Source organism: Eschrichtius robustus, chromosome 3, assembly GCF_028021215.1.
Source record: "Eschrichtius robustus isolate mEscRob2 chromosome 3, mEscRob2.pri, whole genome shotgun sequence".
NCBI classification, from domain to species: Eukaryota; Metazoa; Chordata; class Mammalia; order Artiodactyla; family Eschrichtiidae; genus Eschrichtius; species Eschrichtius robustus.
The window spans coordinates 156,918,019-156,944,715 of NC_090826.1; the positions used below are offsets into that span (position 1 = coordinate 156,918,019).

The 26,697-nt window shown below is 48.9% G+C and overlaps 1 protein-coding gene and 1 pseudogene across 1 annotated transcript; one reads left to right on the top strand and one right to left on the bottom strand.

Moving 5' to 3' along the window:
* RAB7B (RAB7B, member RAS oncogene family) lies at positions 1-25,542 on the bottom strand. Its single transcript, XM_068541599.1, has 6 exons — positions 25,333-25,542; positions 17,613-17,681; positions 16,930-17,056; positions 15,995-16,210; positions 8,359-8,484; positions 1-2,149 (listed from the first exon to the last, which is right to left on the bottom strand). The coding sequence occupies exons 2-6, from the start codon at positions 17,663-17,665 to the stop codon at positions 2,069-2,071; spliced, it is 603 nt and encodes a 200-aa protein (XP_068397700.1). The 5' UTR covers positions 17,666-17,681; positions 25,333-25,542; the 3' UTR covers positions 1-2,068.
* Positions 22,943-23,099, top strand: LOC137761550 (large ribosomal subunit protein eL39-like; annotated as a pseudogene).
* Positions 25,543-26,697: the final 1,155 nt, after the last annotated feature.

Consider the following 26,697-nt stretch of genomic DNA (forward strand, 5'->3'; position numbering starts at 1 on the left):
TTAAAACAAAGAAAGACACACTTATTATTTGTTGTGCACATTTAGAATGGTCCCTATGTCCATTGCGGTGCACGAGCTGCTGCATACACACCCACGCACCACACATCCAATCCACAGTCCGACCGACTCCCAGGAGAGCCTGTGTGACATGCAGGGTGCCACCCCATGAAGGACACAGAGACAAAGGCATGCTCCAGGCCACCTGCTCCTGTGTCAGGTCCATGCCGTTGCCCAGGACGAGCAATTCTTACTTCACAGCTGGGTGGGGAGAAGGGGTTCCCCAGACTCTCTTACTGACTCCCACCTCCCCTTTCCCCCTACCTCTGGGCATATCTTCAGTGTTAGATGACACTTGGAAGTCATAGGCTAACATCCCCAGCTCTGCTGGGAGCTCAGGGAAGGATACTTCTGTGTAGACAGGAGACTTCTGTGGTGGGCATGGATGTGGTCATGGGAGACCCTAGGAGGGTCATCTTGCCTATTCCCTTCAGGTTGGGCTCTATCTGTGTTGTTTATCGCCAGAAGAAAAAGAAGATTATGGCTGTAGAGACTGCAGGGACAGAGACTCCATGAGCTTTCCAGGCCCCTCTTCTAGTATTTGTCACTGATGCAGATTTCTTGCCTGAATCACTGATGCTGCAGTTTTTGCTCATCTCTCTGTAGGCTTAAGAAACTGGGATTTTCCTGCCCCACAAATGTCGAAGGGTTGAAAATGCCCAGAGGCCAAGAACGAGCTTTGAGCATCTGCACAGGAAAACTGCAGCTCTTCATGGGCCCCTGGAGCTTCCGCTTTCTGCTCTGCTGGAAGGAAAGGAGCACTGCTGCCCTCTGGTGGCCAGTTGACAGAGACGCAAGGAGTCATCCATTGGGCGGGGTCCCCTTTGCTTTTCTCTGGGATAGCAGCTTTGAGTCCTCAGATAAATTAATCTTTTCACTGTTCCTGGAACACAAGTTTGTCCTCGATCTGGGGCCTTCGTCCTTGATGCAACCTCTCCTCAGAATGTTCTTTGTCAAGTTCAGGCGGCAGCCCCTTTCTCATTCTCTAGCCTTTGAGCCAATGTCACCTCCCCAGGGAAGCCTTCATGGACTACTTCGTCTGAAACAGCACCCAACTGTCCCTCTCTATCCCATTACCTTGTTTCACTTTGTTCAAGCACTTACCTGCTATTTGAAAATACCTGTTTAAATTCTGTGTTTCCTGCCTCTCTCCCTCGCCAGAATGTCGGATCCAGGAGAGCAAGGTTGGTTACATTTGTCACTGGACCTCAATGCACTGTACATAGTAGATACTCAAAAATACTTGTTGAAAGAATAGTAAATGTATCTCAACAAGAGCAACTGAGATTCAAGCAGAGGTTCTGGTCCTCAAAACCACACTGATGTGGGCAGGGCACATGTGACTCCCATTTGACAGATGAATAAGCTGAAGCTCAAAGAGAGTTATGGGAGTTGCCTGAGCACCAGCAGGGAGAAATGCACCAGTCCCCGGTGGGTTTTTCCTGCGCTCCCTCAGTCCTGCATTCTGGAGGGGACAAACGGGAGTGTCCCAGGTCTGAACAGCTGCTGTCAGGGGTTGAGGTAGACCCTCACTCCCTGGCCCCGGTTACGAGGGAGCCTGAGCTGTACCCTTGTCCAAAGCTGTGCTGTGGCTCTTGGGGGGTGTGGTGGTTGGGCTGAGGAAGGCCAGTCCATAGGAGAATATAACAGGACTCCAGAGAGAGCGGCCTGTCTGCAGAGATGTGCGTTCTGGAGCAGGGGTGTGGCTGGGAAGGGCGTGTGGCAAGAAAGCTGGAGTCCACGAGGGAATCGTGACTCCTCTGGGGTTTGGCTGTGGCATCCGGGGTTTCATCCAGGCTCAAGGGCCCAGCCCCGGCCTCTCTACACTCAGCCTGAGGCAGGGCCGCCCTCTGGTTCTGGGTCCCGCGCAGATGCGAGGGATTCAGGGCTCTGGCCGCAGAGCCTGGACTGCCATGTGAGCTTCGGCGGGCAGTGGGGCTGTTGGGGGCCCAGGATGACCAGGCCTTGCGCATGCTCTGTCCCTGGGTGTGCAGAGCGGGAGTCTGGAAGGTCAGCAGCAGCTGCTCTTGGACTGGCCTTCTGGTGAGAGCTTGATGGAGTCTGTGAGGTAATTCTCTAAGACGCTTCGATACTGGAGAAGGAAAAGAGGAGTCAGTGTTTGCATCCTGGCAGGCAGAGCCCCACCTGCCCTCTATTTCTTAATGGCCAATGGTGGTCGGGCTTTCTGTTCCCCCACCTTGTGCAGCTGGGAGACTGAGGCCCAGGGGAGGAAGTCTTCCCTGCCCCCCTCCTTCCTCACCTCCTCCTCCAGCTCCTTCCCAGGAGCCCAGAGCAGGTGGGCGGCTGCGTTAGAGGCCCAGGTCTCCTGACCTCCAGCCAGGTCCCGTAACTTGCCATTCTCCAGAGGGGACAACTGAGGTGACGTTTGCCCTCAGGCAGAGATGATGACGGCCCACTCCTCATTTCTGCAGGAAACCTCTCCCTGCAAACGTCCCCACACCCCAACCTTCTCTCACCGTGCCCACCTCTCAACCTCCCACCATTCTCTGAACTTTCCATGTCCAGGGAGCCCTCCCTAAAATAGACTCAATGTTTCTACTGGGCCTTTTTGCTTCTTTGCCCACCCTCGCAAAGTCTCCTGTCCCAACGATGTCCAGAGGAAGCCCCTTCTCAGTCTAGCAAGCCTCTCCCCACCCCGCTGGCCACTCCTCACCTATGACCCACCCAGCTTGGTTCAAGGGTGAGGGCGGGGGAGGGCATCCTTCCTCAAGGAGATGGGTTCTACACACTGAAAGGTCTCTTCTTCGAGGGATCACATCTCTTTCCTTGGCCAAGGCTCCCCCCAGTCTCTGAGCTCCCAGCCTTCATGTTCTCCCGGCAGCTGGTGGTGTGTGTGAGGGTGAGTGGGTAAGTGGACACGCTGGTGTAGACCTGAGCTGGACAGAGCCCCCTGTGGGGCTGCCTGTCTCAAGTGCCCCTCTGAGGGGACAATTTCTAGAAGAGCGGTTGTGCCTGCACTGATTTTTTTCTCCTCCATGGCTCCTGGGCTCCGGCCATGGTGCCCAGCTGGTGAATGTCAACCAAACCCTTAGTGCCGGTGACTCTGGACCCCAGGAGGCTGTGTCACACCTGCCTGCGGCACCCTCATGATAGTCACCCCCCAAGACACATGAGAAGGTCCCCTGATGCCCCGTCACTCGCTGCCACCACCAGACAGCGAGCAGTAGGTTAGCCTGACAGCACAGAGCTCAGGGCACCGGGCCTGGGACCCAGCCCTTCTTCCCACTGTTTCCTTCTTGAAGAGCCCCCATTTCTCACCCACTGCCTGGTAGGGTGTCCGGGCCAGCAGAGCACCAGCTACCCTTAGTCAGCCTGGATGATGGGCCTTGAGTAGCCCTCAGCAAATTCTTTGGCGCTATTAGAATTTTATTTGTTATATATATATATTTGCATTAGGAAAGATTAGTGTTGGGGAGTGGGGGGCAGTGTCTCCCAATGAAAGCCTGGCCCTCTGGGGATGTCTCCACACCCCAGTTCCATCTTCCCCTGCGCTGGGGAGGATCCTAGCCCACTGCTTGCCGACCTGGCCCCGCGCACCACAGGCCTTCCCCAGCCCTTCACCCTGAAGGAGCAGAGTCCTTCCCTGAGGTGCCTGAGGCTCCTTCCCCCAGCACTGCCCAGGTCTGCTGTGCGGGCTCGGGGCTGCACCGCCCGGGACACTATCCAGTCCTCCAGTTGGCCCCATCTGCAGGGCCCACTCACTCCCCTGAGCTGGTTGTAGTTAAAATCCTGACACGTCTGAGCCTCACAGGGAGGGACAAGGAGAAGCAGAGCATTACTGTTTAAGTCCCGTTCTAAGCTGACTGATCCGCTTCTCCCAGAAAGACAGGCTTTTGAAAAGATTCTCTGATTTTTGTACTTTCCTGGTCCCCCTCTCACCATAAACATCAAAGAGACCTTGTCTGGGATCAGGAACTTTCCTAGCTGGGTCTTTTGGACCCAGGGGGCAGGGCCTGTTGATTCATCACCCCCGGGTATGCCTCACCCTCACGTCCACAGAAGGCCCAGCTGGGATCATAAACAGAGCCCGTGCCTTGTCCTCGATGCCAGCCTTTGGGAGGGAGAGTCTAAGCTGAGGGCTTTCTGAGTTGCTTTGCACTTTATCCGAGGAACAAACAGTGCTGCCTTTGAAGGTGTGAGAAATGCCCTCGTTCATTACACCGGCAAAGCCTGAGGTCTTCATGCCAGCTCTCTTCACCCAATAACAGTCACATCCTCCCCAGGTCCAAGTCAGCTCTGAGCTCTTCCCATTTATGACATCATTTCACTCGATAATGGCATCATCTCGCTCCTCAGGTTTCTTGCAAACCTTCCAAGTCACTGGCAGTCCATAATTAGATTTCCTGTGTAATTCTTTTCTCCAGACCCCAGTCGTCTTAGCAAGTATGTGCATGTCTAACTGTAAAGTAACACCATAGTATCCTAATGCATCATTTCAGTGGGGATGTGACTGTGGGAGTCTGTCTCTCCAAGCCTGGTCACCTCATAGCCCTGACTTTAGATCCTACATCCTGACGACTTCATAAAAGTCCTATAATTTCACTAAGCTTACCTGCCTGTCAACCTGCTTCCCTCCCGGATGTGGCAAGTTTGTCTTTCTCTAATTAATCCAAAAGGAACTGGGCCTCCATGCTGCAGCTCATGCCGGGCCTGACCAGCCCCAGCAGGGTTGGTATTGCCAACTTGGTAAGAGCAAAATCCCGTCATCCCAAATCCCCCAAAGCAGGTGGGTGTCCCTTCTTTGATTATGAGGGCATTCTTAGTCATATTTTGGAATAACTAAATACCCTAATCCTTGAAGGTGGCCAGATTGGGAAACTAAAGTAACTAACTACCTTCTCTCCTTCCAAAATGTAAACCGAGTACCTCTTCTGGTGCTCTACCTGTAAGCTGCTGTTTCCATCCAGAGCTCACGGCAGAACTCAGACATTCCAAGGAACCTCAGGCAACCCCAAATGCCATGTGCTCCATTGCCTCCTACTCTTGGGATGCTTTTGCTTTCCCCTCTCTTTTCTATCTTGGTCTATAGCATCACTAATCAATCATCCCTCCGTTTGCCAAGCTAGAAACCTCGGTATCAATCTCAACAGCTCCTGATTCCTTCTCTCCTACATTTGATAATCATCAACCCCTAATGGTTCTCCCTCCAAAGTCTCTTTAATCTATACCGTCCTTGCCATCTTCATCTTCTCATGTCCGGACCTTCTGAACCACACATCAAGCCCATCCTCCCTGCGGCATGAAACTTCCCTGCTGAAAGCCCTTAGCCATAGCTTTCATTTAAAAATAGCTACCTTTTATTTAATGCCTTCTCTGTGCTACCATATTATTTTATTTAGCCCTGGCAACAACCCTATGAAGAAGATACTATTACTTGTACTTTAAAGGGAAGGAAGTGATGGCTTAGGGGAGGCTGTATGACTTGTCAGGGACACAGTGAGTAAGAGGTAGAGCCAGGATTTAAGCCAGACCCACCCGGCTTCAGAGCCCAGCTCTTCCCACCCCAGGCTGCGGCTCCCTCCTTATTCTAGCAGCACCTCTCACGTCTTCCTCTCCAAATACTCTGGGCTGGTGTGAATGAGCACATGACCTTCCTGGGAAGGAGGGGAGAGGTACTTGTAGGAAATGTCCCTGAAAACTCCTGTTTGATTTTAAAGTATAGATTTGGAAACTCCAGTTTCACCTTAAAAATCCATGTGAGTTTTTACATTCTGTGCTCTAGTAATTATGTTTATTTTAGGGTGAAATGTTTCTCTTTCAGATTTCTGAATAATAGAGACATTGCTGGAAGATGCGCCCTGCCGGCCTCCAGGTCCCGACTGGGCCCCTGTGTGCCCTGGGAGTCTGGCAGCGGGTCTCGAGGTCATGGGCCTACAGCATGAAGTCCAAGGTCTGGTTGGGGCTCACCAGGCCTTCATGGTCTGGTGCTGTTGGCCTTGAGAGCCCCATCGCTCACCTCGGCCCAGCGGCCCCACTTCCCTCCATGCCACGGTTCTTCCTCTTACAGACGGAGCCCACAGTGGTCCCTCACATGAGCCCTGTGGACTCACGCCTGGGCCTCTGCGACGCCCTTCTCTCCGCCCTTCTGCGGCTCTTGCTCATGCCTTCAACGGCCTACCATGTCCCCCATGCTAACTGCACATGACCTTTCAACCTCCAACTCACACGCCACCTCTCTGGGCAGGCATCCTTGCCCACCCTCGCCACCAGCACCTCTGAACCACCTCGATGCCTTGGCCATGTCCCCTCCCCGCCCCAGCCCATGGCACTTACCTCACTCCATGACAGTCTATTTGTTTTCTTTTTTATTTTGTAAATCTGTATTTTTTGTCTTTTCCATTATGGCCTATTACAGGATATTGAATATAGTTCCCTGTGCCATACAATAAGACCTTGGTGTTTCTCCATTCTATATATACTAGTTTGCATTTGTTAACCCCAAACTCCCAGTCCTTCCCTCCCCTCCCCCCTCCCCCCGCCTGGCAACCACAAGCCTGTTCTCTCTGCATGACCTCCTATTTTGGATGCCTTACTCCTTTACCTGACCGTGGGGCCACCGAGGTCCACATCTCCAGCCCTAGCCTGACAACTCAAGAATGTTTATGGGATGGCATTATTTCCATCTTATGAGGAAATTGAGGCTCAGAGAAGTCATATGTCTTGCCCAGGGGTCCACTTGAAAGCATGTGGGCGGGATCAAACCCAGGTCAGTCTGACTGCAGGTATCACACCCGTGACCGCCAAACTTCTCATCAGTAAGTTTCCCCCATCATTGTGAAGGACCGACATGGGGTCGCCAATCCATTCTTTTGCCAAGTAAGGACAATGGAAAAAAAAACAAGCAGACAAACTGCCATCCACTAACATCACCGTGTCATAAAAGTGACACAGCAGGAAGGACCTAGTTTCAAGAATGAAGGACACTCCTTCTCCAGAAAGGACAGAGGCTAACTACGCACAGACACTGGCTGGCTGTGGGCTGATGGAGCTTCCCTGCGACTAAGCACTTGGCGATCACTGCACTGTGTTTGTGGAGGATCAGTGATCACGTATCACCCTATGAGGTCAAACAGCATCCCTCACCTTCCAGGGAACGGCATGAGCAGGCACATCTGTGTTACCGACTGTGTGACAGAGCAGCACTTCCTGACCATGTGCTAGAGGTAGCCGCCCCTCTGCTTCCTTTTAACATGACACAGTGAGGGCTGGGGGCCAGGAGGGGAAGCATTAATAATAGCGCATGGGGGCAAACTCTGAGATTAAGGCAATGGGGTGTAAGGATGGCAAGCTTGAGCCCTCTCCCTGGGCAGCTGCTAGGGGTGGCTGCTGTCCCTCTCCGTTGTGGACAACCCACAGGGCAGGGCCAGGCAGACCCTGTGACAGCAGGCCCTTCCACAGAGGGGAGCCCTCCGATTGCCCATCCTCATTCGCTCCTTTCCTCAATTCAGAATCACTGCCGTGATGACCTTCTCCCCATTTCTAAGAAGCCCACCTTGATTGCCTATGGCAGAATAATGAAACATGCTGAGCCCCTCCCCGTGCCAATCTCTCACGGACACTCTTCAGAGTTTCTGAACTCTATATCAGAATGGCATTAAAACCCTGCTAATACTTCCAGGTGGCCTTCCCTGATCTTCCTCTTCTCTCTCCCCCTTCTCTCCCCTGCAGTGTGGGCTGTGTGTCCCTCCTCTGGGGCCCCATCACCAGTCCTTGCCCACCATACAGAGCCTGCCCTGCAGCCACTCCTGGGCCGATCTGTCTCCCTTACGAGAGCAAGGGACCCCGGAGCCCTGGACGGGACCTGACACACGTGACATACTCAACACATGCTTGTTGAGAGACTACACCAAGTGGTCTACATCTATCCATCATTTTGATTGGAGGATGACAGCAACTCCCGCAGGCTTCATTATTCCACTTGGACCAATACTTGGCACCTTGGGGCTTCTCTCCCATCAGTGGGGACTGAACTAGAGCATTACTTCTCGAACTCTTACTAAATTAGAGTCTCCAGGGGTGAGGTATAGAACTGTTATTTTTTAGAAACTCCACAAATGATAATCAGCCGGATTGAGGGACCACTGATGATGGATTCTAAGAAAGCTTTATGCCTCTGGCATTCTGTGGTTCCAGAATTGGAGTACTGTTGAGCCCATTCAACAACTAATTAATTAAGATGATGAGCAATCCTGTCCCAACCACGTCTCTCCCAATATATACTTTTCTGGACGCTCCTGAGTTCCCCCATCCTAGGGGGCAGCCCTGGCAGGTGCCACTCACCCTTGACAGAGCCCGACTGGCCAGCATCTCGAAGGCTTGTACCACATTGATGTCATTCTTGGCACTGACTTCAAAATAGGGAATATCCTTCTCTTTACACCAGTCTTGGGCTACCTCCTGTGGCACCTGCATGAGGGGAAGAAATGATCACTGTTCCTGTGTCCCCATCCCCACCATGATTATCACCATCACCACAGCCCCACCTTCCCCACCACCACTCTCATTTATTGAGAACCTTCCATGTGTCTGTAAGTTTACAGGTGTTATTATTATTTTTTAAATTAATAATTAATTAATTTATTTATTTTTGGCTGTGTTGGGTCTTCGTTGCTGCGCACGGGCTTTTCTCTAGTTGCGGCAAATGGGGGCTACTCCTCGTTGCGGTGTGTGGGCTTCTCACTGCGGTGGCTTCTCTCGTTGCGGAGCACGGGCTCTAGGCACACGGGCTTCAGTAGTTGCGGCTCGCGGGCTCAGTAGTTGTGGCGCACGGGCTTAGTTGCTCCACAGCACGTGGGATCTTCCCGGACCAGGGCTCGAACCCGTGTCCCCTGCATTGGCAGGCGGATTCTTAACCACTGCGCCACCAGGGAAGCCCCACGTGTTATTTTTTAACATAAGCCAATGAAGTGGCTATTGTTAGCTCCATTTTACACACGAGGAGACTGAGGACTGGAGTGTGTGGGGCTGAGCAGGGCTTGAATACAGGCTTGGCAGAATTAGAGCCCTCTGCACTATCCCATCTTCTTAAGGTCTACACTAGGAGCTTCTTACTGCCATTGACTCCTTCCCCAGTCCCTTCAAAGGGAGGTGGACATAACAGACACGAGCCAGGGAGGGAGGGCTTCCTTCTCCTGAGCTGGCTGACCAGGCCCACGCTGCTGGGCAGAGACTCAGGTCCCTGTTAACCCTTCTTCCCCAGGGTAGAGTCTTTGGAACAGTTGGTAAGCTCCCACTCCGGGCCAGATACTAGGTTAGACATCTGATCATATTAACTCACTTAATCCTCTAACAACCTTGTGAAATGGGTCTTTTTAGCTTCACTTTATAGATAAGAACACTGAGCCTCAGGGAGGTTCCGCAGCTTGCCTCAGATCACACAGCTAAGAAAGGCAGAACTTGGGTGCAGCCGCAGCTCAGTGCTCCCATGGCATCTGCGCTGCCCTCTTCAGGGCACTGCACAAGAATTGTGCTGCTGTTCTGTCTCTCCCACCGGACTGCAGGTTTCTTGAACTCAGGGTCAGGACTTTTAGCTCTTGGCCTGGCACCATGAGCCACTCAGTACAGGCTGAATGACTACGTCTCTACCCAAATGCAAACGCCAGTCACAGTTTGAGGATGTTAGATTGGAGAATGCTCTGGCAGCCCTGTGGGTTACTTCCAAAGACAATTGGTTCAACTGAGTTTAGTCTAATCAATTATTTTGGGGAAGAGGGAATGACCATATATTGATATTTGCTGTGCCTGATACTTTATAACCATTATTTCACTTTAAGGGAGCCAAGGTTTTTCTCCTGGAGAAAGAATCATTCTGCCCCTTTCCCTGAACCCCGGGCAGCCAGGGGGAGATCTGAGACTGTTCCTTGTCAAATTGTCTCCTGCAGGTTCTGGGAAGTCTAGCTTACTGGGATTAAAGGAACCATCACTGTCCCCTGTCTCTTTGGCCTTTGCTGTCCTGGCCTCAGGAGTGGCAGCAGGGCCCAGGGGCTCATGGCTCTCTTTCACAAAGCCTCTGTTGTCCAGTGGCATTGCTCTGGTATTGTGAGGCTCGCTTCCTAAGACTGGAGGGTAGAAACTGGGGTCAGCTAAGCAGTCTGCCCTTTGGGGAGCCCGGATGACACCCCTGGCCCCCCCACGCTCAGTCTCCCTGGAGCTGCTGCACTTGAGCAGAGCAGGGAGAGAGTTCAGGCCCTGGTCTTGGCCTCTGATCTCTAAGGTCCTCCTGCCTTTTGGGGCGAGGGGCCCCCGAACTGGCCACGACTGCTCTCTTCTGTGGAGCATAGATGTCCCTGGTCTGGTGAGCATCCAAGAAGCCTCACAGCTCCGGGAAAATCCTGAACTATTTGGATGAAGAATCAAGGATGGCCACATGGCTGATTATTATTTTCCTCACTAGTAACACACAAATAAATAATCATTAGGAATTAACAGGTTGTCATAATACCTTGATGGCATCTTTGGAATCCCAAAGGTTTTGCATCTTTTAAAGTTCTTTAAAAGACCTTAGGGTGGGCTTCCCTGGTGGTGCAGTGGTTAAGAATCCACCTGCCAATGCAGGGGACACGGGTTCGAGCCCTGGTCCGGGAAGATCCCACGTGCTGCGGAGCAACTAAGCCCGTGCGCCACAGCTACTGAAGCCGGTGTGCCTAGAGCCCGTGCTCCGCAACAAGAGAAGCCATGGCAATGAGAAGCCCGCGCACCTCAACGAAGAGTAGCCCCCACTCGCCACAACTAGAGAAAGCCCACACGCAGCAATGAAGACCCAATGCAGCCAAAAATAAGTAAATAAAATCAAGAAAGAAAGAAAAGAAAAGAAAAAAAGTTAAAAAAAAAAGACTTTAGGGCAAGGACTGGACTTACCCTTCTTATTGCTCCCCCTTCTTTATATCCTACCGCCACCCCACGGCCACCAGCTAATGAGCATTTTTCTGGGCACATCATTGGTGCTCAGGAGTTGCAGTAAAAATGGAAGTAAATTGCAATGAAGTCAAGTGCCTCTGATTCTCCAAGAGGCAGGGAGATTCTTCATATGCTATGGCATGAGAAGCTGAAGCCCAGACTGGTGCCCAAGGTCACCCAGAGACAAAGCTAGGAAGACAAGCCCACACCTACAGCCCGATGACCTCTCTGTCCCTTCTCTACCACTGACAGTGAGTGACTGGGCCTGCCCAGAGTCCGGTTATGACAGACATTTTCTCTCACTTCTCCCGGCTCATTCTCTGTCTGGTTTTTATGGAGTGATTAAATACACACTCTAGAATGTCAGTTGAGATTGTGTTGCAAATTAACATTCCTTTTATATCCCCTCACCTCTCCCACTCAACCTCAGAATGTCGCCCTGCGAAGAAAATGACCCACACAGCACTTTTCCCTTCCAATTCTAGTTACAGCTTCATGATTTTAAAAATCATCTTGTCTTCTTTTATTTATGAAATAACAGCTATTTATAATTTAGGCTCTGACTGTGGAAATAAACTCAGGGTGTCAGCCGTGGGGACATGGGAAGTATGAAAATTTTGGAAGTGTTACTTCCATTGATTTTGTTTTGGCTGACAATATACTATTAACATTTTACTTTCCCTGTTATAATTTGGCTTGTTCATCAGAGGTCAAATGTTTGACAAAATTAGTCCACTTTGCAGACTTTTATTTATGATGCTTTTCCATCTCATATGCATTTAATTAATTAATTTGTTTGTTTGTTTGCCTTTGGCCGCGCCGCATAGCATGTGAGATTTTAGTTCCCCAACCAGGGATTGAACCTGTGCCCCCTGCAGTGGAAGCGCGGAGTACTAACAACTGGACCGCCAGGGAATTCCCTAATATGCATTTATTTATTCTTTTTTCTTTTTTTTTTTAACGTCTTTATTGGAATATAACTGCTTTACAATGGTGTGTTAGTTTCTGCTTTATAACAAAGTGAATCAGCTATACATATACATATATCCCCATACCTCATATGCATTTAAAATGATCAATTGTGTGTGTTAAGATTAGTATGTCAGATACATCTTAAACCAATCAAAAATAATGAAGAAAACATAATAATCCCAATGTTATGAATCAGCAGTAAGTCAGAAACTGCCTGAGTGTAGAGCAAAGAATGCACATCCTAGTGAATAAATTCTTCGTAGCATAGATGCTAGCAGAACTGTTCTTTCTAATAAACTAATTTTTTTTCACTTTTACCTTGTGTAGAAGGAGTAGGGGTTTTAAGAAAAATCTAAGTCAGCAATTTCTTTAAAATTATCCTGGTGAGGTATTGATTGATTGATTGATTGTGGTAAAATATACATAAACATAAAATTTACCATTTTAACTATATTTAAGTGTACAGTTCAGTGGCATTAGTACATTCACATCATTGTGTAACCATCACCACTGCTCATTTCCACAGCTTTTTCATCATCCCACATCTAACATATATGTTTTAAATATTCATTTTCTCTTTGTTAAGTAGGAAGAGCTTCCCTATCTTCCCAGCCCACACCTCGGAGGTATTAAATTAAGGAGGGGAACAGTCACTTCCACGTATTAAGATTGCCATGTGCTTTATAGGCATCATTGCCTATAATCCTCAAACAACCTCATGAAATCTGAGTCTGGTCTCTATTTCACAAAGAAGCTGGAACTGGCCAAGGACACACACGAATTTGAGCCCAGAGAAGGGGCTCCTTCCGGTGGCCCTCAGCTCTTATCCACTCAACCCTGTGCGAGCGGGGACTGTCTCCAGACTGGCTCTCCAAGCCCAGGGTGTGCCTCTCAGCGACTGGCGGCATCCCCTGCTGGGTCTGTGCCGTTTGCGGGCAGCCGCTTCCCAGCCTCACCTCTGGCTCCACGATCCTGGGTCTCTGGATTGAAGTCCCTCTGTTCTCCCCACTTCCAGTTCCTCCTCTCCACTTCCCTGTGCTCATCTCATGGCTGCGAGCACTTCTTCACCTCTGTTCCTCCTGCTCTGCCTTCCTTCAAGCCCTTCCCTTGTCACCCTCTCCAGTGCGGGTTATTTCCACACCCTACTCAGTACAGACCCCAGAGACCTGGTTGGGCTTGCCTGGGTCTTTGCTACTTCTTTCAAACTTTTATTCTTCCTCTCTCTGCAGAACAAAGCTCATCCTCCTGCAGCTGGGATTGGACCCCCTCTACCCCTCTGAGTCATCACCTATGCCTCCCATCCTGCCAGGTACCCCCTGATTCACTGAACACTTGCAATCTCATGAAACTTCCTCTGCACGCAGCCCCCAACGCTCACGAGAGCCTCACACTTCCTTCCCCTGCAGCCGTCTTCACCTTCTCTCCACTCAGCCTCTCCTTCCCAGGCCCAGACCCAGGGCCTCCATTGTCTGGTCTCCTTTCCCCTCCCTCCTTCTGCCCTGTTCCTCAACCTCTGACAGCCTCCTGGCTCTTCAGCCTCTTCTTGTCTCTCCTCTTTCCTCCATGGGTTCTCAGCGAGTGCCCTTGCAGCTCTGTTCTTCAGCTACTCTTGTCTGGAAAAACCTTCCATCAGGTCCCTGGCTTTTACCCCATGTACCATTGTTGAAGAAAAACACAACATAGACTCCACTTCAAACTCCTGGTCTCCCTGAGCCCTTGGTGTCACCCATCAGTTCTGGTCTTTGTCCTTGACTAGCTCCTTCACCTGTTTCTCTGCAGAGTAACTGGCACAGCTTCACCATGATTCTTGAGATTCCTCCTGGGCTCCCTTCCTCCTCTCTCTCAGCAGAAGATGGTGCCTCTTATTTCACTGAGGAAACGTCGGACTCTCAGTCTTGAACTCCCTCGACTGCCCACCCCACGACTTGCAGGTATATGAAGCAAGATGTGAAATGGAAGTTTTGGCAGAGACACTACAGTGTGATTGATGCCAGGTATCAAGTTGGTTGGGAGACAGACCACCCCTGGGACTGTGCACATTTCCAAAGGTTCATGACCAAGAATCTGCTAGACGACTCTAACACCCCTGGCATGGATATAAAAGGATTGAAAAGGAGGGTTAGAAAGGATTTTTTTGGGGGGGTACACCCCTCCTAAGAGGGAGACCATGTAAGGCCTCACCTCTGGACAAAAGAGGGTTTCAAGGAGGCCACTTGGAAAGGTTAACATATGACCCCTGGAGTTTGGTGGCTACAGTGGATTGGTATCTGATTGCATCTGAGGGATTTAAGGCAAAAGGCAACAGGGCAGAGAGAGGACAGACTGCACTGAGAATGAATTACCCTTGGCCCTACAATGGAGCCAGAATGCACGGTGTGTCTTATGAAAGAGAGGCGGGCTCCACAGAGAGCTAGCCAGCCTGGAGCTGTTGTAAACCCCATCAGGAAGAGTGTCTGCAGGAGGAGGGGACCCCATGGAGTGGAGGATGGCTCTTAAGCTCCTAAATTAGGAGTTGAGGAAGAATATGCAAGACCCTTGTCAGGGGAGGTACAGTTAAATGTTCCCAGTGGAGGCTTCTTAGGACCCAAAGGAGTAATCCACCAAGAGACAGCTTGAAATACCTGTTGGGCCCGGAGAGCACAAACTATCTTAAGACAGTACCAGTCAAATAAGGATCTTTTCGCTTCTCCTGACCTCTTATCCCTCTTTTTGCTTCATTCCTGATGGGGTCTGAAACCAAAATTATCCTGAGAAGGGGAGGAAGTGTAGACACATAAAGTTGGCAATGAGATGCCCCTCCTAGACCACAGTGTTCTCACTTGCAGCTGGCCCCAGTGGGAAAAAGAGAGACCCCTTGGCTGTGAATGAACTTAGGACTTTGATTCTTATTTGAGATTGGATATTTGTAATTAGAGAATTGACACTAAATTTGCAACCTGAAGTTACCATAGAATTGATGACTTCTATATTTCTATTTCCAGCACAGACTTCTCCTTTGAAGTTTCATTCTTATGCGTTCTAAAGCCTACTGCTCATCCCCAATTAGTTGTTCTCCAAGCTCCTCCAACTCAGCATGTCAGAACCAAACTCATCTCTCTCTCTGAACAAGAGGCTCTTCTTTATGGAGGTAATAGCTTAGTTGGAAGCACCACCATCCATTCATCCACCCACCCATCCATCATTCCAAGTGATGCCTCAGTTCTCCTATCACTTTTCTCCATTTGAACACTTGTGAAAATGTGGTTCAAATATGAACCCCATTTATTTTCTCTATTTGAAACACTAAGACAACTTGTTCAGACACTCTTTTTGGTGTCCTTTGGGCTTTGTTTGGCACAAGAGCATCTTTAATAAATTGTCTACTTTTATTCTCTTCTCATTAGTAGGCAACGATGAACAGAGCTCTACTCAGTGCCACTGCCATGGTAAACACCTACGTAAGTGTGGTCGCTGCAGCCATGGAGCAAGCAGATCATTTGTCAAGTGGTTGGCCAGATGATATAGAATATGCTTAAGCTAATAAGAAATAAATACTGTATTACTACTTTCCCAGAAAATTTGTAGTTTCAAGACTTCATAACTGCAGACCCCCTATCTGACCCTGGGTAGAAATACTGTTCTACAGGTTAATTCAAATCCCACCTGCCTACTTCTGATGCCTTCATTCTTCCATTCCCTCTCTCTAGACAAAATTGCCTTCGGTTCTCGGTTCACATCATGCTATTTCTTACCTTTGTTCTTGCTGTCTCTTCAGCCTGGAACCCACTTCCTTATAGGAAGCCCTTTCTATACTCTGGGCTTGAGTAGATAGATGCCCTTTCACTATGGTCCCCAAATATCCAAGGTGTATCTCTATGATTGCTTATGATTTATCTTATTGTATCATAATTGTCTTTTAAATTATCTGCATCCATTACTAGACTGTAAAATTCTTAAGGTAAGGACTATGCCTGATTCAACTCTGTATGTGTGGGACTTAACTCAGTGCCTGGCATATAGCCAGTCCTCACATGTTTGGTGAATGAATGGATGAATGAGTCAGCGGTACCTGCCGGTCTGCCAGATCGATCTTGTTCCCCAGCACCACCATGGGGTAGGACTGCTCCATTGGAATGGTTTTGGCCAGAACATCACCCCTCCAGGTTTCCAGGGCTTCAAAGGTCTCCACGTCAGTGACATCAAAAGCCAGGACGCAGCCATCAGAGCCTTTGTAGAATGTAGACACCATGGAGCGGAATCGCTCCTGTCCTCCTGTGTCCCAGATCTGGAGGGGAAGAACAGAGGCTCCATGGGGCTGTGACGAGTGGCTGAAGGTATGCCCAAACAGGTCACATCATGTCAAAGCTTCTTTTTCTGGGTAGGGGGCAGATAGCCCTGGCACAGGTGCATGAGGTCCTTTCACACACGGGCATCACACACCCTGTCACCCATGTACACTACAGAATCTCTGCACTAATATTTAACATCCCAAGAGTACTTTCACATCTGAGTCCTCATTTTCCACCTGGGGCATCAGGACAGGCATTGTTCTTCCACCTGATAGATTTGGACCTTGGGAGTGACTTGCCCAAGTCCACTTGGCAATTTTTCCAGGGAACCTGAGCCTTAGGGGGCCTCTTAATTCTGGATTGGTGCTCTCCCTTCTAGATCAGGGATCAGTAAATTTTTCCATAAAGGGACATATAGTAAATAACGTAAGCTTTGCAGACTATATACCGTCTGTTGCCACTACTCAATTCTGCTGTTGTACTGTGAAAGCAGCCATAAGACCGTGAGTAAACAAACGGGCAGGGCTGTGTTCCAATAAAACTTTATTTTCAAAAGCAGATGGTGGACCAGATTTGGCCCATGAATTAAAGTTTACTGATCTATGCTCTAGACTCTTCTAGCTCCTGGTGCACATTGCTGTGTGAGTGGCCGTCCAGGGAATGTGGGGTGATATTCAGGTGTGTATGTTGAAGAGGGGATGAGAGGGCGGCTCACCTGTAGCTTCAAAGTTGTGTCATCCAGTATGATAATCTTGGAGAGGATGCTGGCTCCCAGTGTGGTCTGATAGTCCTCGTAAAATGTCTTGTGCACGAATCGGTGGAGGAGGGAAGTCTTTCCAACACTAAGGAAAAAAACCCAGACACATGTGGACACACTACAAACACACACACACACACACACACACACACACACACACACATATCCACACCTTTCTCAACATCTTACCATGACCCTCTCACCACCGTCTCTCTCTGAGATTTTGAATTTCTAACATTTGCAGTTTGAGCAGCTTGCTAATACTAGGGAATGGACACTAGAAGCAGGGACCAAAGTGAGCAGAGAAGTTTGCAGAGAGCTGAGTGCCTCACAGCAAAATGGTCAGGTCTTTCCTATATGTGGCAGGAGGTAGGAGGGCAGAGAGATGCTAAATGGCTTGCCTAATTCACATACCTAGTTACTGCAGAGCTAACTGCAGAGCCGGGGTCAGAAACCAAGTAGCCTGACTCCCAGTCTCTTTCTCCCATCTCAGCTCCCTTCCCTGGGGTGGAATGCCCTCCCTGGTGCCACTCTGAATCAGAAAGGGACCCATGCAAGGTGGGAGCACATACAGGACATCTCACTGTTCTTGGGTAGGGGCTTCTTCCCAACCCCCAGACCCCGAGCTGAACTTGGCTTACCCCAGGGCTCCAATGATGATGAGCTTGAGGTCCACCTTCTTCCGAGGATTCATGGAGGGGCTTCAGAGCCTGTAGGGAAACAGAAGTCATCTACATGCTGGCCAGAGTAACCCTGTGGCCATTGTCACTGGGGCTGGTCTCTACTTTCCCCTCGTCATGTGCAGAACTCTGCCCTGGGCTCGGATGGGGTTGTTCTCCAAGTGAGGCGGATGACTCAGCAACCCTTACACGCCCACCTCCTCACTTCCCCTGGGGGTCTCCCTGAGGCTGGAAGGATGGTGGCCCCACCCCATCCTAGGACAGGCACACCTCTTACGTTTCAGCTCTACCGACCCCGCAGGGCACCAAGGCTGGCCTGGACTGAACAGAGGCCTCGCAGACAACCTCTGTTCCAAGCCTGGAGCCAGGGATGCAGGGCGGTGCAGGAAGAAGAGATGGGGGTGGGACAAGGGGTCCATTGTTAGGACCGCTGAGAGGCTTTGGGTGGAAGAGTGGCCTTCCTTCAGCCCGAGGTGTTGCTGCATTGGCAGAATCAAAAGGCTCTTCTCTAATGCAGCTGGTGGGGGTGTAACTGGTACATGTTTCTGGAAAGCTGCTTGGCAGCAAGTATTGAGAGCCTTAAAAATGTCCCTGCCCTCCACTTCTAGGAATTTGTCCTAAAAAAATAATCTGAAACGCAGGCAAAGACTCTTGTTCAAGAATGTTCTTTCCCAGCGTCATTTATAAACATCCAACAATAAAGAAGTGGTTAAAAAAATCATGGCACACGATGAACTATTAAGCAGTCATTAAAATGGAGTTTGTGAGCATATTATAATAATGTGGGAAAATGCTTATGCCATAGGATCTAAATGAAAAACAGAAGACACTAAACTGTACATACCATACCACCCCCCCAAGTATTGAAATGAATTCCTACTTGCATGGAAAAAGATCTAGAGAGAAATATATAAAAAAGTAAGTCGTTAATTCTGGGTGGTAGGAAACTATGATTTTAACTTTGTTCTCTATACTTTTTAGTATGTTCCAATTTTTTTTTAACAACAAACATGTCAAACATGTATTGTTCCTATAAGAGAAAAATACTTGTATGTATGTTTTATATATATAAGTTATATATGTATATATATTGTGATTATTAACAAGATAAAGCAAAACTGTCTCAGGGAATTATGCTTAACTGGCTCTTTGGTTCTACCCTTACATGCACACACATATATACTATTCCCAACTCCTGGGTCTTCTGACCTTGGATGCAGTAGATGTATTGAGTTAACCCTGATCTGACTCTGCCTGGTTGAGGTAGCAAAAGTTGGCCAGCTTGAACTTGCCTGGTACTGGGAAAAAGCTCTCAACTGGATGTCCTGAGGTTTAGGTTCTAGTTCTCACTTTGCCACTGTGTGACCTTGGGCCAGTTACTTCCCCTCTTTGAGTCTTGGCTTTCCAACTAGAGGATGAGCCATCTGGGCCCCAAAGACCCAAGGCCCCTTCTGGTTGACAAATGCTTTATCTGCTGGAGTGTAACTCACTGGGCCACGAGAGCCTTGCACTGGACACTGGGAGGAGCAAAAGGCAAAGCGAATAGGAGCCCACTCCAGGGAGTCATCAGGGAAGGGAAAGGGGTGAGTGATCACAGCAGAGAGAAAATGTAAAGTGCCCCGACAGAGGCCCCGAGAAACTGCTGTGAGAATTCAGGGCTGGGGGAGAAGCTGCCAATCCAACTGGGCCCTGAGGAAATGACACACGTAGTTGGGAGTGATATTTCCCAGGAGGAAATGAAATATCAAAGCTCTGTGAACAGGGGAGTAGAGAAGGTGGATGGTTTGCTTCAGGGAAGGGTGAGGTGAAGGGTGTGGAGAGAGAAAAGCCTAGAAAGGAAGCAAGATTAAGATGGGTCATGAATACAGACCAAGGATTCTGTCATTCATTCATTCATTCGTCAAACATTTCCCACGCTTCAGACAGGCAGAGGAAGAGAATTCAAAGTATTAACAGGGGCTGGTATTTTGTAATGGGTGTCACCGCCTACAAGGAAACCAGCCAAGGGAGAAGTGACTCAGAAGCTTCTGAAAGGCATGTGTCTCTAAGCATCAGTTACCACTCGGGAAGGGGAGCAAGGGTGAGCTCTTTCCTAAAGGCTTTGGTACAACCCGCTAACTTGGCCTCAAAAGCCAACAGAGTACCCTGGAAAGGGAGTCAGAGCAAAAGGGAGGCAGGGGAAGTGGGAAGGGAACCAGCATTGGTTGAGCACCTGCAGGGGCTGCTCTGTAGAGCTTAGGAAATCATGAGTTATGAGATGAGTACAATGGGGCCTCAGAGAAGCCAGGTCACTCATAACTCATCTAAGGCCCCACAGGTAGTATATGGATGAGCTAATGTGTGAATCAAAGGCCAGAGAAGGCTGCTCTGTGCCATGTTGCCCGTTGACGTCCTGAGTTTGAATCGGTAGAATCTGTGTGCACAGGATCTAGGGCGCTGGGCTCAGGTTTGGTGAACCCCAACAAAACCTTGGTAGAGCTGTAGGGGATCGAGAGAAGGGCAGCCAAAGTGACAAGAGCCATAGTGGAAGCCAAGGGAATGGGCTGCTGAACAGGAGCTGTCGTGTGTGGACTGACCACAGGGGTCAAAAGAGCATCCTGAGGCAGAGGGGAGCAGATTCACACGTTGGCATGCGGAGTTGTCAACGCTCACACTATAAGCTAAGGTTTACTCGCCTGGTGGTGTTCTAGAGCGCTTTGCGAATATGCAAATAAACATATCATCGTGAGGTTAATAAATGAATACATTATTATACTACATTTAACACACATAGTACATTATTATAATGCATTTATGGCACAAATTAAGGGCTCAAGAAATGTTAGCACACAGAAATATCTTGTGGGATTGATACTACTCTTATCTCTGTTCTACCACTGAAGAAACAGGTGTTTAGAGAACTTAAGTATGAAGTTCATCTCTAAAAGCATGGTCTGTAAGTGGCAGAACTGGGACTTGAATACAGACAGGCCTGACTCCAGAGATCACACTCTTAGCTGCTAGGTCCTACTTACTGCCTTCTGTGAAACTAGAATGAGGATCACACACCCTGCCACTTGGTGCCCCTGTCGGAGAGTCTGGGGGGCTGGATGGTTTGGGTTTGACATGGTACAGCAGAGCTGGTGTGCATATGAAGGGAAAGCTGGGGTTGAGGGCAGGGTAGGTGGAAAGTGTATGTGTATAACAGAGGATCAATATCCACTATGTGTAAAGCACTCTACAGACAATCAAAGACAACACAGAACATAAAAGCGGGCAAAGAATACGAATAGGTAACCAGTAGAGATCTTATAAATGATAAGTAGTAAGCTTTGGGAGATACTTAAACTTACTAATTTTTAAGGACATGCAAAGTTAAAAAATACCACTTTTTAACCCACCAGAGTGGCAAAAATTAAAAAGATTGATGATAATATTTAGTGTTGACAAGTGGGTGGGGGAAAACTCTTGTTTATTGCTGATAGACTATGAATTGGCACCGTCTCTTTTGGAGAGCAGTTTGACATTATCAAAATTTAATATGCGTACACCCTAGATTCTAATTCTAGGAGTCTATCCAACCGAAATACACATATGCTCAAACATGCATTTTTACAAAGATAATTGCTGAAGAACATTGTAACCTAAATGTCCATCAATAAAAGACCCTTGGCATAAATTATGATCCATACATACTCTGGAATACTAGGCAGTTTTTAAATGAGTGAGGTAATGAAGTGGAAAAATATGACAATTTAAGTGAAAAAAAATCACTGAACATTTTGTATAGTATGATCCCAATTGTATAAAAACAACAAGCCTATGTGTGTGACTATATGTTTAATATTATATTTATGCTTGTCCTGCAGTACATAGAAAGCTATGGATAGATACATACTAAATGATTAATAGGAGATGGGGAAAGGTAGATTAGAGGCAAGGAGCTATTGTTTTATTTTATATATGTCTTGTGTTAAAATTTGTTACACAAGTCTAAGTTGTTATTGTAATTAAAATATCAAATAGGGCTTCCTTGGTGGTGCAGTGGTTAAGAATCCGCCTGCCAATGCAGGGGACATGGGTTTGATTCCTGGTCCAGGAAGATCCCACATGCTGTGGAGCAACTAAGCCCGTGAGCCACAACTACTGAAGCCCACGCACCCAGAGCCCGTGCTCCGCAACAAGAGAGGTCACCACAATGAGAAGCCCGCACACCGCAACGAAGAGTAGCCCCCACTCCCTGCAACTAGAGAAAGCCCGCACGCAGCAACAAAGACCCAACATAGCCAAAAATAAATAAATAAATAAATAAATTTTTTAAAAATTAAAAAAATTAAAAAAGCCTGGTGAGGACTTTTCAGTGTATGTGGCATGAAGTCCAGTTTCCTGGCTTAAATTCCTGGAATTCCTCACTACGTCTAAAAAAATATATATATCAAATAAAGACAACATTTCTTTATAAAGAGCAGGTGGAAGGATGGCAGCCCAAAGTCATCTGAGTGTGACTTCCTGACAGGACAAGTCACTTTTGTGTCTGGGGCAGGAGAGAGAGGCCTCCTGGGACTCCGGAGTGATCATGAGTTTTGGAGTCAGAGTTTTCATCCCACCTCCATATATTTGTGACCTTGGGAGAGTTTCTTAACCTTGGTGAGTCTGTTCCCTTGTGGGTAAAATAGACATCGCTCATGGCTGTGGCTGATTCTGCAGTGTGGCATGTGTCATGTTCTTAGAGCAAATTGGAAAGACCTGGTTAAACGGTTAAACACGGTAGGGGGCAAGATACCTGATTTGTAGTGCCTGTCACTTTCAGTGGTGTAAATACTCCCACCATGACTGATTTCAAGCTACCAGTGTGGATCATTCTCCAGTTCACTACAGAAGGACCCCAAAGTTCATCTAGTCTAACCTCCCACCCAGTGCTTGAGCCACCTGCACCATATTCATGGAAAGATGGCCAGACTTGCCCCACAGAACTTGCCTCCACTAGGGGTGGGTTTCTCCTGGAAGCCACAGAAAGAATGCTCAGTTCCTCTGCTACATGCCAGCCCTCCTGAGATTTAAAGTCTTGGAGTTTTACTTGAGTCTTTTCTTCTCCAGATTCTTATAACTCACCTCAGCCTTTACTCTGAGCCCCCTTCACTCACCACTGCCCTAGTCCTTCCTCTGCATGAGCCCTCAAAGCCTGCTGCCATGCAGATTCCCCTACACCTGCCAGAAGGGCAGGGATTTGCTGAGGCTGCTCTTTATAATAGCCTGTCTCTCTCTTCCCTTCTCCACCACCTTGGTGTGTGTGGTTGACTCTGTTCCTTGCCATGCCTTCTCACAAGACATTCAGGATCAAGCAATTCCTGGCCAGGAAACAAAAGCAGAATTGTCCCACTCTCCCAATGGATTTGCATGAAAACTGGTCACAAAATCAGGTACAACTCCAAGAGGAGACATTGGAGAAGAGCCAAGCTGGGTCTGTAAGGAATCACACACGAGACGGCCCACATATCGATGCTGTATCAAGGTCACTGGCATCTTACCATATCTAGCTGAAAACATCGCCACCGTCTGGACAGCAGGACATGTTCTATTGGGAAAAATGATTTTTCTCTTTGTCTCTATGCTTCTGCACTAGCAGGTTGGTTCAGTAGTAAATACGTGAGCCCTTTTGTTTGAAAAATAAAATAATATAAAACAGCCTGGTCGTTGGTCCCAGGATAACTAGCAGCAAGAGGGTGACCAGGACTACGTCACTGGCAGTGGAGGGTGGCTTGAGGGTAGACACTGGATGGGCTCACCAGGGAACCACGTGCAGATTTCAGACTGTGGCTGAAGGTCCTTCTTGTATCCTTTGGGCTCTGCCCTTGGCTGGGCTTTGGCAATGTCTGTCCTTTTAAGCCTCCTTCCTCCCACTCAGCTGACTCAGATACTTTAAACCAGTGCATCCTCCTAGAGGCCAGACTGAGTCATCACCTTCCACTGTTAAATAACAGTGAAAAGCACGTTTGCAATGCAGGGCCCCCCTTCAGCCAGCTCAGGTCCGAACAGAGCAGAGTCTGCCGGGGACTGTTCTCCACTGCACGTGGCTAACTGTTCTCCCCATCTTGCCTGGCAGGACTTCTAAGCCCTAGCCTTGCCCATCTGCCAAAGCTCAGTGTAGCTCAGTGCCCAGGGAGTGAGAAAGATGGAGTTGATGCCTCCCCAGTGCCCCCACCCCATGCAACACATTTTTTTTTAAAGTCAGTCTTCTAAGAACTCTTGGACCTGCTCTGCTTTTACCTTCCCACTTTGCTTCTCTCTCTACCCTCCTGGCCCCAGCCGGGACCCAGACACAAGCTTCAGCCTAAAAGAGGTGTTGGGTGAGGTGTCATTTCTGCTGACAGGGAGGAGGGATGAGAGGCAGTGAGCAGGGGCAGCTGAGATTCCTGAAGCAGGCAAAGCCTCCCCCTCCTCATATCATCTTACCCCACGTCACAGCCTCCCCTCTGTGCTCCCACGCCTTGGAAAATGACAAATGTATCCACCCTAAAACATAAATGGGATTTACAATCTTGAAGTAAGTTTGCATTTGAAAAGAGGCTATCGGGGAGCATAAGTCTTTATTGCCTCTCAGGAAGGCTTACAAGTCTGCCTCACCCACCCAAATCCTAGCAGGTTTAGACCTGCTCTCTCCGGGAAGTGTACCCACAGCCCTGGTTTCAGAAGGCTCAGCACTCCTGTTCTTTAAGTTCTTTGGGGGTATTAGTTCTATTTCCCCAAGTAGACTGTCAGTGCCCAGAGGGCAGGACAGTGCCTCACACCTCTCAGTATCCCTCCAAAGAGTCTGACCCATGCTGGGAATACTGAGTCTTCAATAAATAGTCATCTATCTATCCGTCCATCCATTCCCATCCATCCATCCATCCATCCATCCATCCATCCATCCATCCATCCATCTTTCTGTCCATCCATCCATCCATCCATCCATCCATCCATCCATCCATCCATTCATCTGTCCATCCGTCCATCAATCTATCCATCCATCCAGCACGTGTACTACATGCCTACCACGCACTATGTAGGTCTGAGGATATAGGTAAGTTACTATCTCCATGTGACCTGTGGTGGGGGATTGATCTGTAAGTTAAAGAAATTATTTTTATTAATATACAATGCTAGCAACTATAGGACATTTTGCAGTTAACAAAATGCCATCATAGCCCAGTGGATTTCAGAGTCAGGAACAACTAGTTTGTGACAAGCTGAGACTAAAATCCGGGCCTGTCCAACGCTGTTCATTGGCTTCCCAAGCACCACAGAGCTGTGCTGAGAGGCGTATTTACAGTTTAGAACAAGAGGGACACTTTCCTACTCCAGGGGTTCCCCGTTCCCCGATGAGACCCTTGGGTTGACACGGTTCCGTCCCAGAAGGTGCCCTGTCAAAGTGGCGAGGAGACTCTGGGTGCTAGCAGGACACGGTCCTGCTGAAGGGCTCCGGTCTCTGGCTGGCCCTTCTCTGACTGTGCCGGCAGCTGCATCGCTTCGCTGCTGACAGCGGGCCGTGCAGAGCCCCGAGCCGGGCCCCAACTCCCCTGGCTGGGCAGGGAGTCCTTTCTGCCTTGGCTCGCTGCCACCCCCTGGGAGTTACTCAGGCGAGGGTGTTCTTTGGGCTGCAGCTGACAGATTCTAAGCCTCCCTTGCCTCCACTCCTCCCCGCACCCCAAAACCCAAATACCTCTGGGGCTGCTGGAATAGACAGGAACCGAGAAAAGCTTGCAGGGCCCTTTCAGCCTCTGACGGCAGGCGGGGGTTCTCTCTGAGTCGGGGGTCTCCTCTTAGAGCAGCAGTCTCAGCCGGGTCAGAGGAAAAAGGCTTTGGGAGTAAAAAAGAGTTTGTTGAGGCTAAGCCACTTCCTTCTGAGTTTTCCTCCTCTCCCTCTCATGCACAAACTTGGGAAAGTTGCAAAAGAGGCTGGGCTGGGGTGACCTCAGCCGTGTGGGTGGAGGGAGTGGGAGGATGGGAAAGCCAGGCTTCCGAGCTGACTGGATTTGGGGCCCCTTGAGAATTTAGTTTACAGGGACTCTGGTCCTGGGGGGAGTGAGGCATAGGAGGCATGAGGGTGGGCCCTTGTGGGTCAGAGGGTCTGCAAGGTAACGTACCAGTTTGTGGGCACCATAAAAAACCTCTGGCTGCTTTTAGGAACTTCTGCCTCTGCTGCTGGAAGCCGCCCAGTAAAGGGGCCCTTTTGTTGGTTGAATTATCAGACTCACATGTGTAGTAGATTCCCTCCTGCCACCGGCCTGGTTGGGAGACGTTCTAGTCCTCATGCCTTGCCCTCACTTTAATACTGCACACCACATCTCCACACACACACACAAACACACCGCATCAACACACACACACACACAGAACCAGACTTGTGAGATGGGAGGCAAGTCCTGACATCTCCCTGTGCCTCTCAGATGAGAATGTGTGACCCAACCTGAAGTTCTTAGGAGACTACAGGAAGTTAAAATGTTAGTGTGAGGCAGGTTTGAGCTGCCTGGAGCTATGCCTTGGGTAACTATGGTTGGCAGATTGAACGGGAATAAAGTGAGTTTAGACACGCCCAAATGGATCCCTTTAAGGCTTATAATACATTCGATGCGCCCCTCCATTCCCACATTCCTCCTGAGATGGGGTTTTTCCTCCTTGGAGTTCCATCCTTTGTTTAATAATCCTCACTCTCAAAAAGTTCTTCCTTTTCTCCAGTCTGAGTCTCTGACACTGCTTCATTTCTACTGTCTAGGTCTGTCTGGCCAGGTAGACTCTACATTCCTCAAGGGTGGACTTAATATCCCTGAACCCACACTAGGCCACATGCAGTGCTAGATACAGGCCCTGGAGAGGAGTTTTTGGTGGAACAAAAGCTCCGGTTGAAGCTCATTTCTTTGTTTCACTAGCAAACATGCCTGGAGGGAGGGTGCAGTGATTTCCATGAAGTGTAGTATTGGACAGGATACATTACATTTGGAAAAATTCTAGGGCATATTCCACTTGGTTTACTTCGGAAAGGGTGCATCAATTTGCCCTCAGGACAACCACTGGTTTATGACAGCCA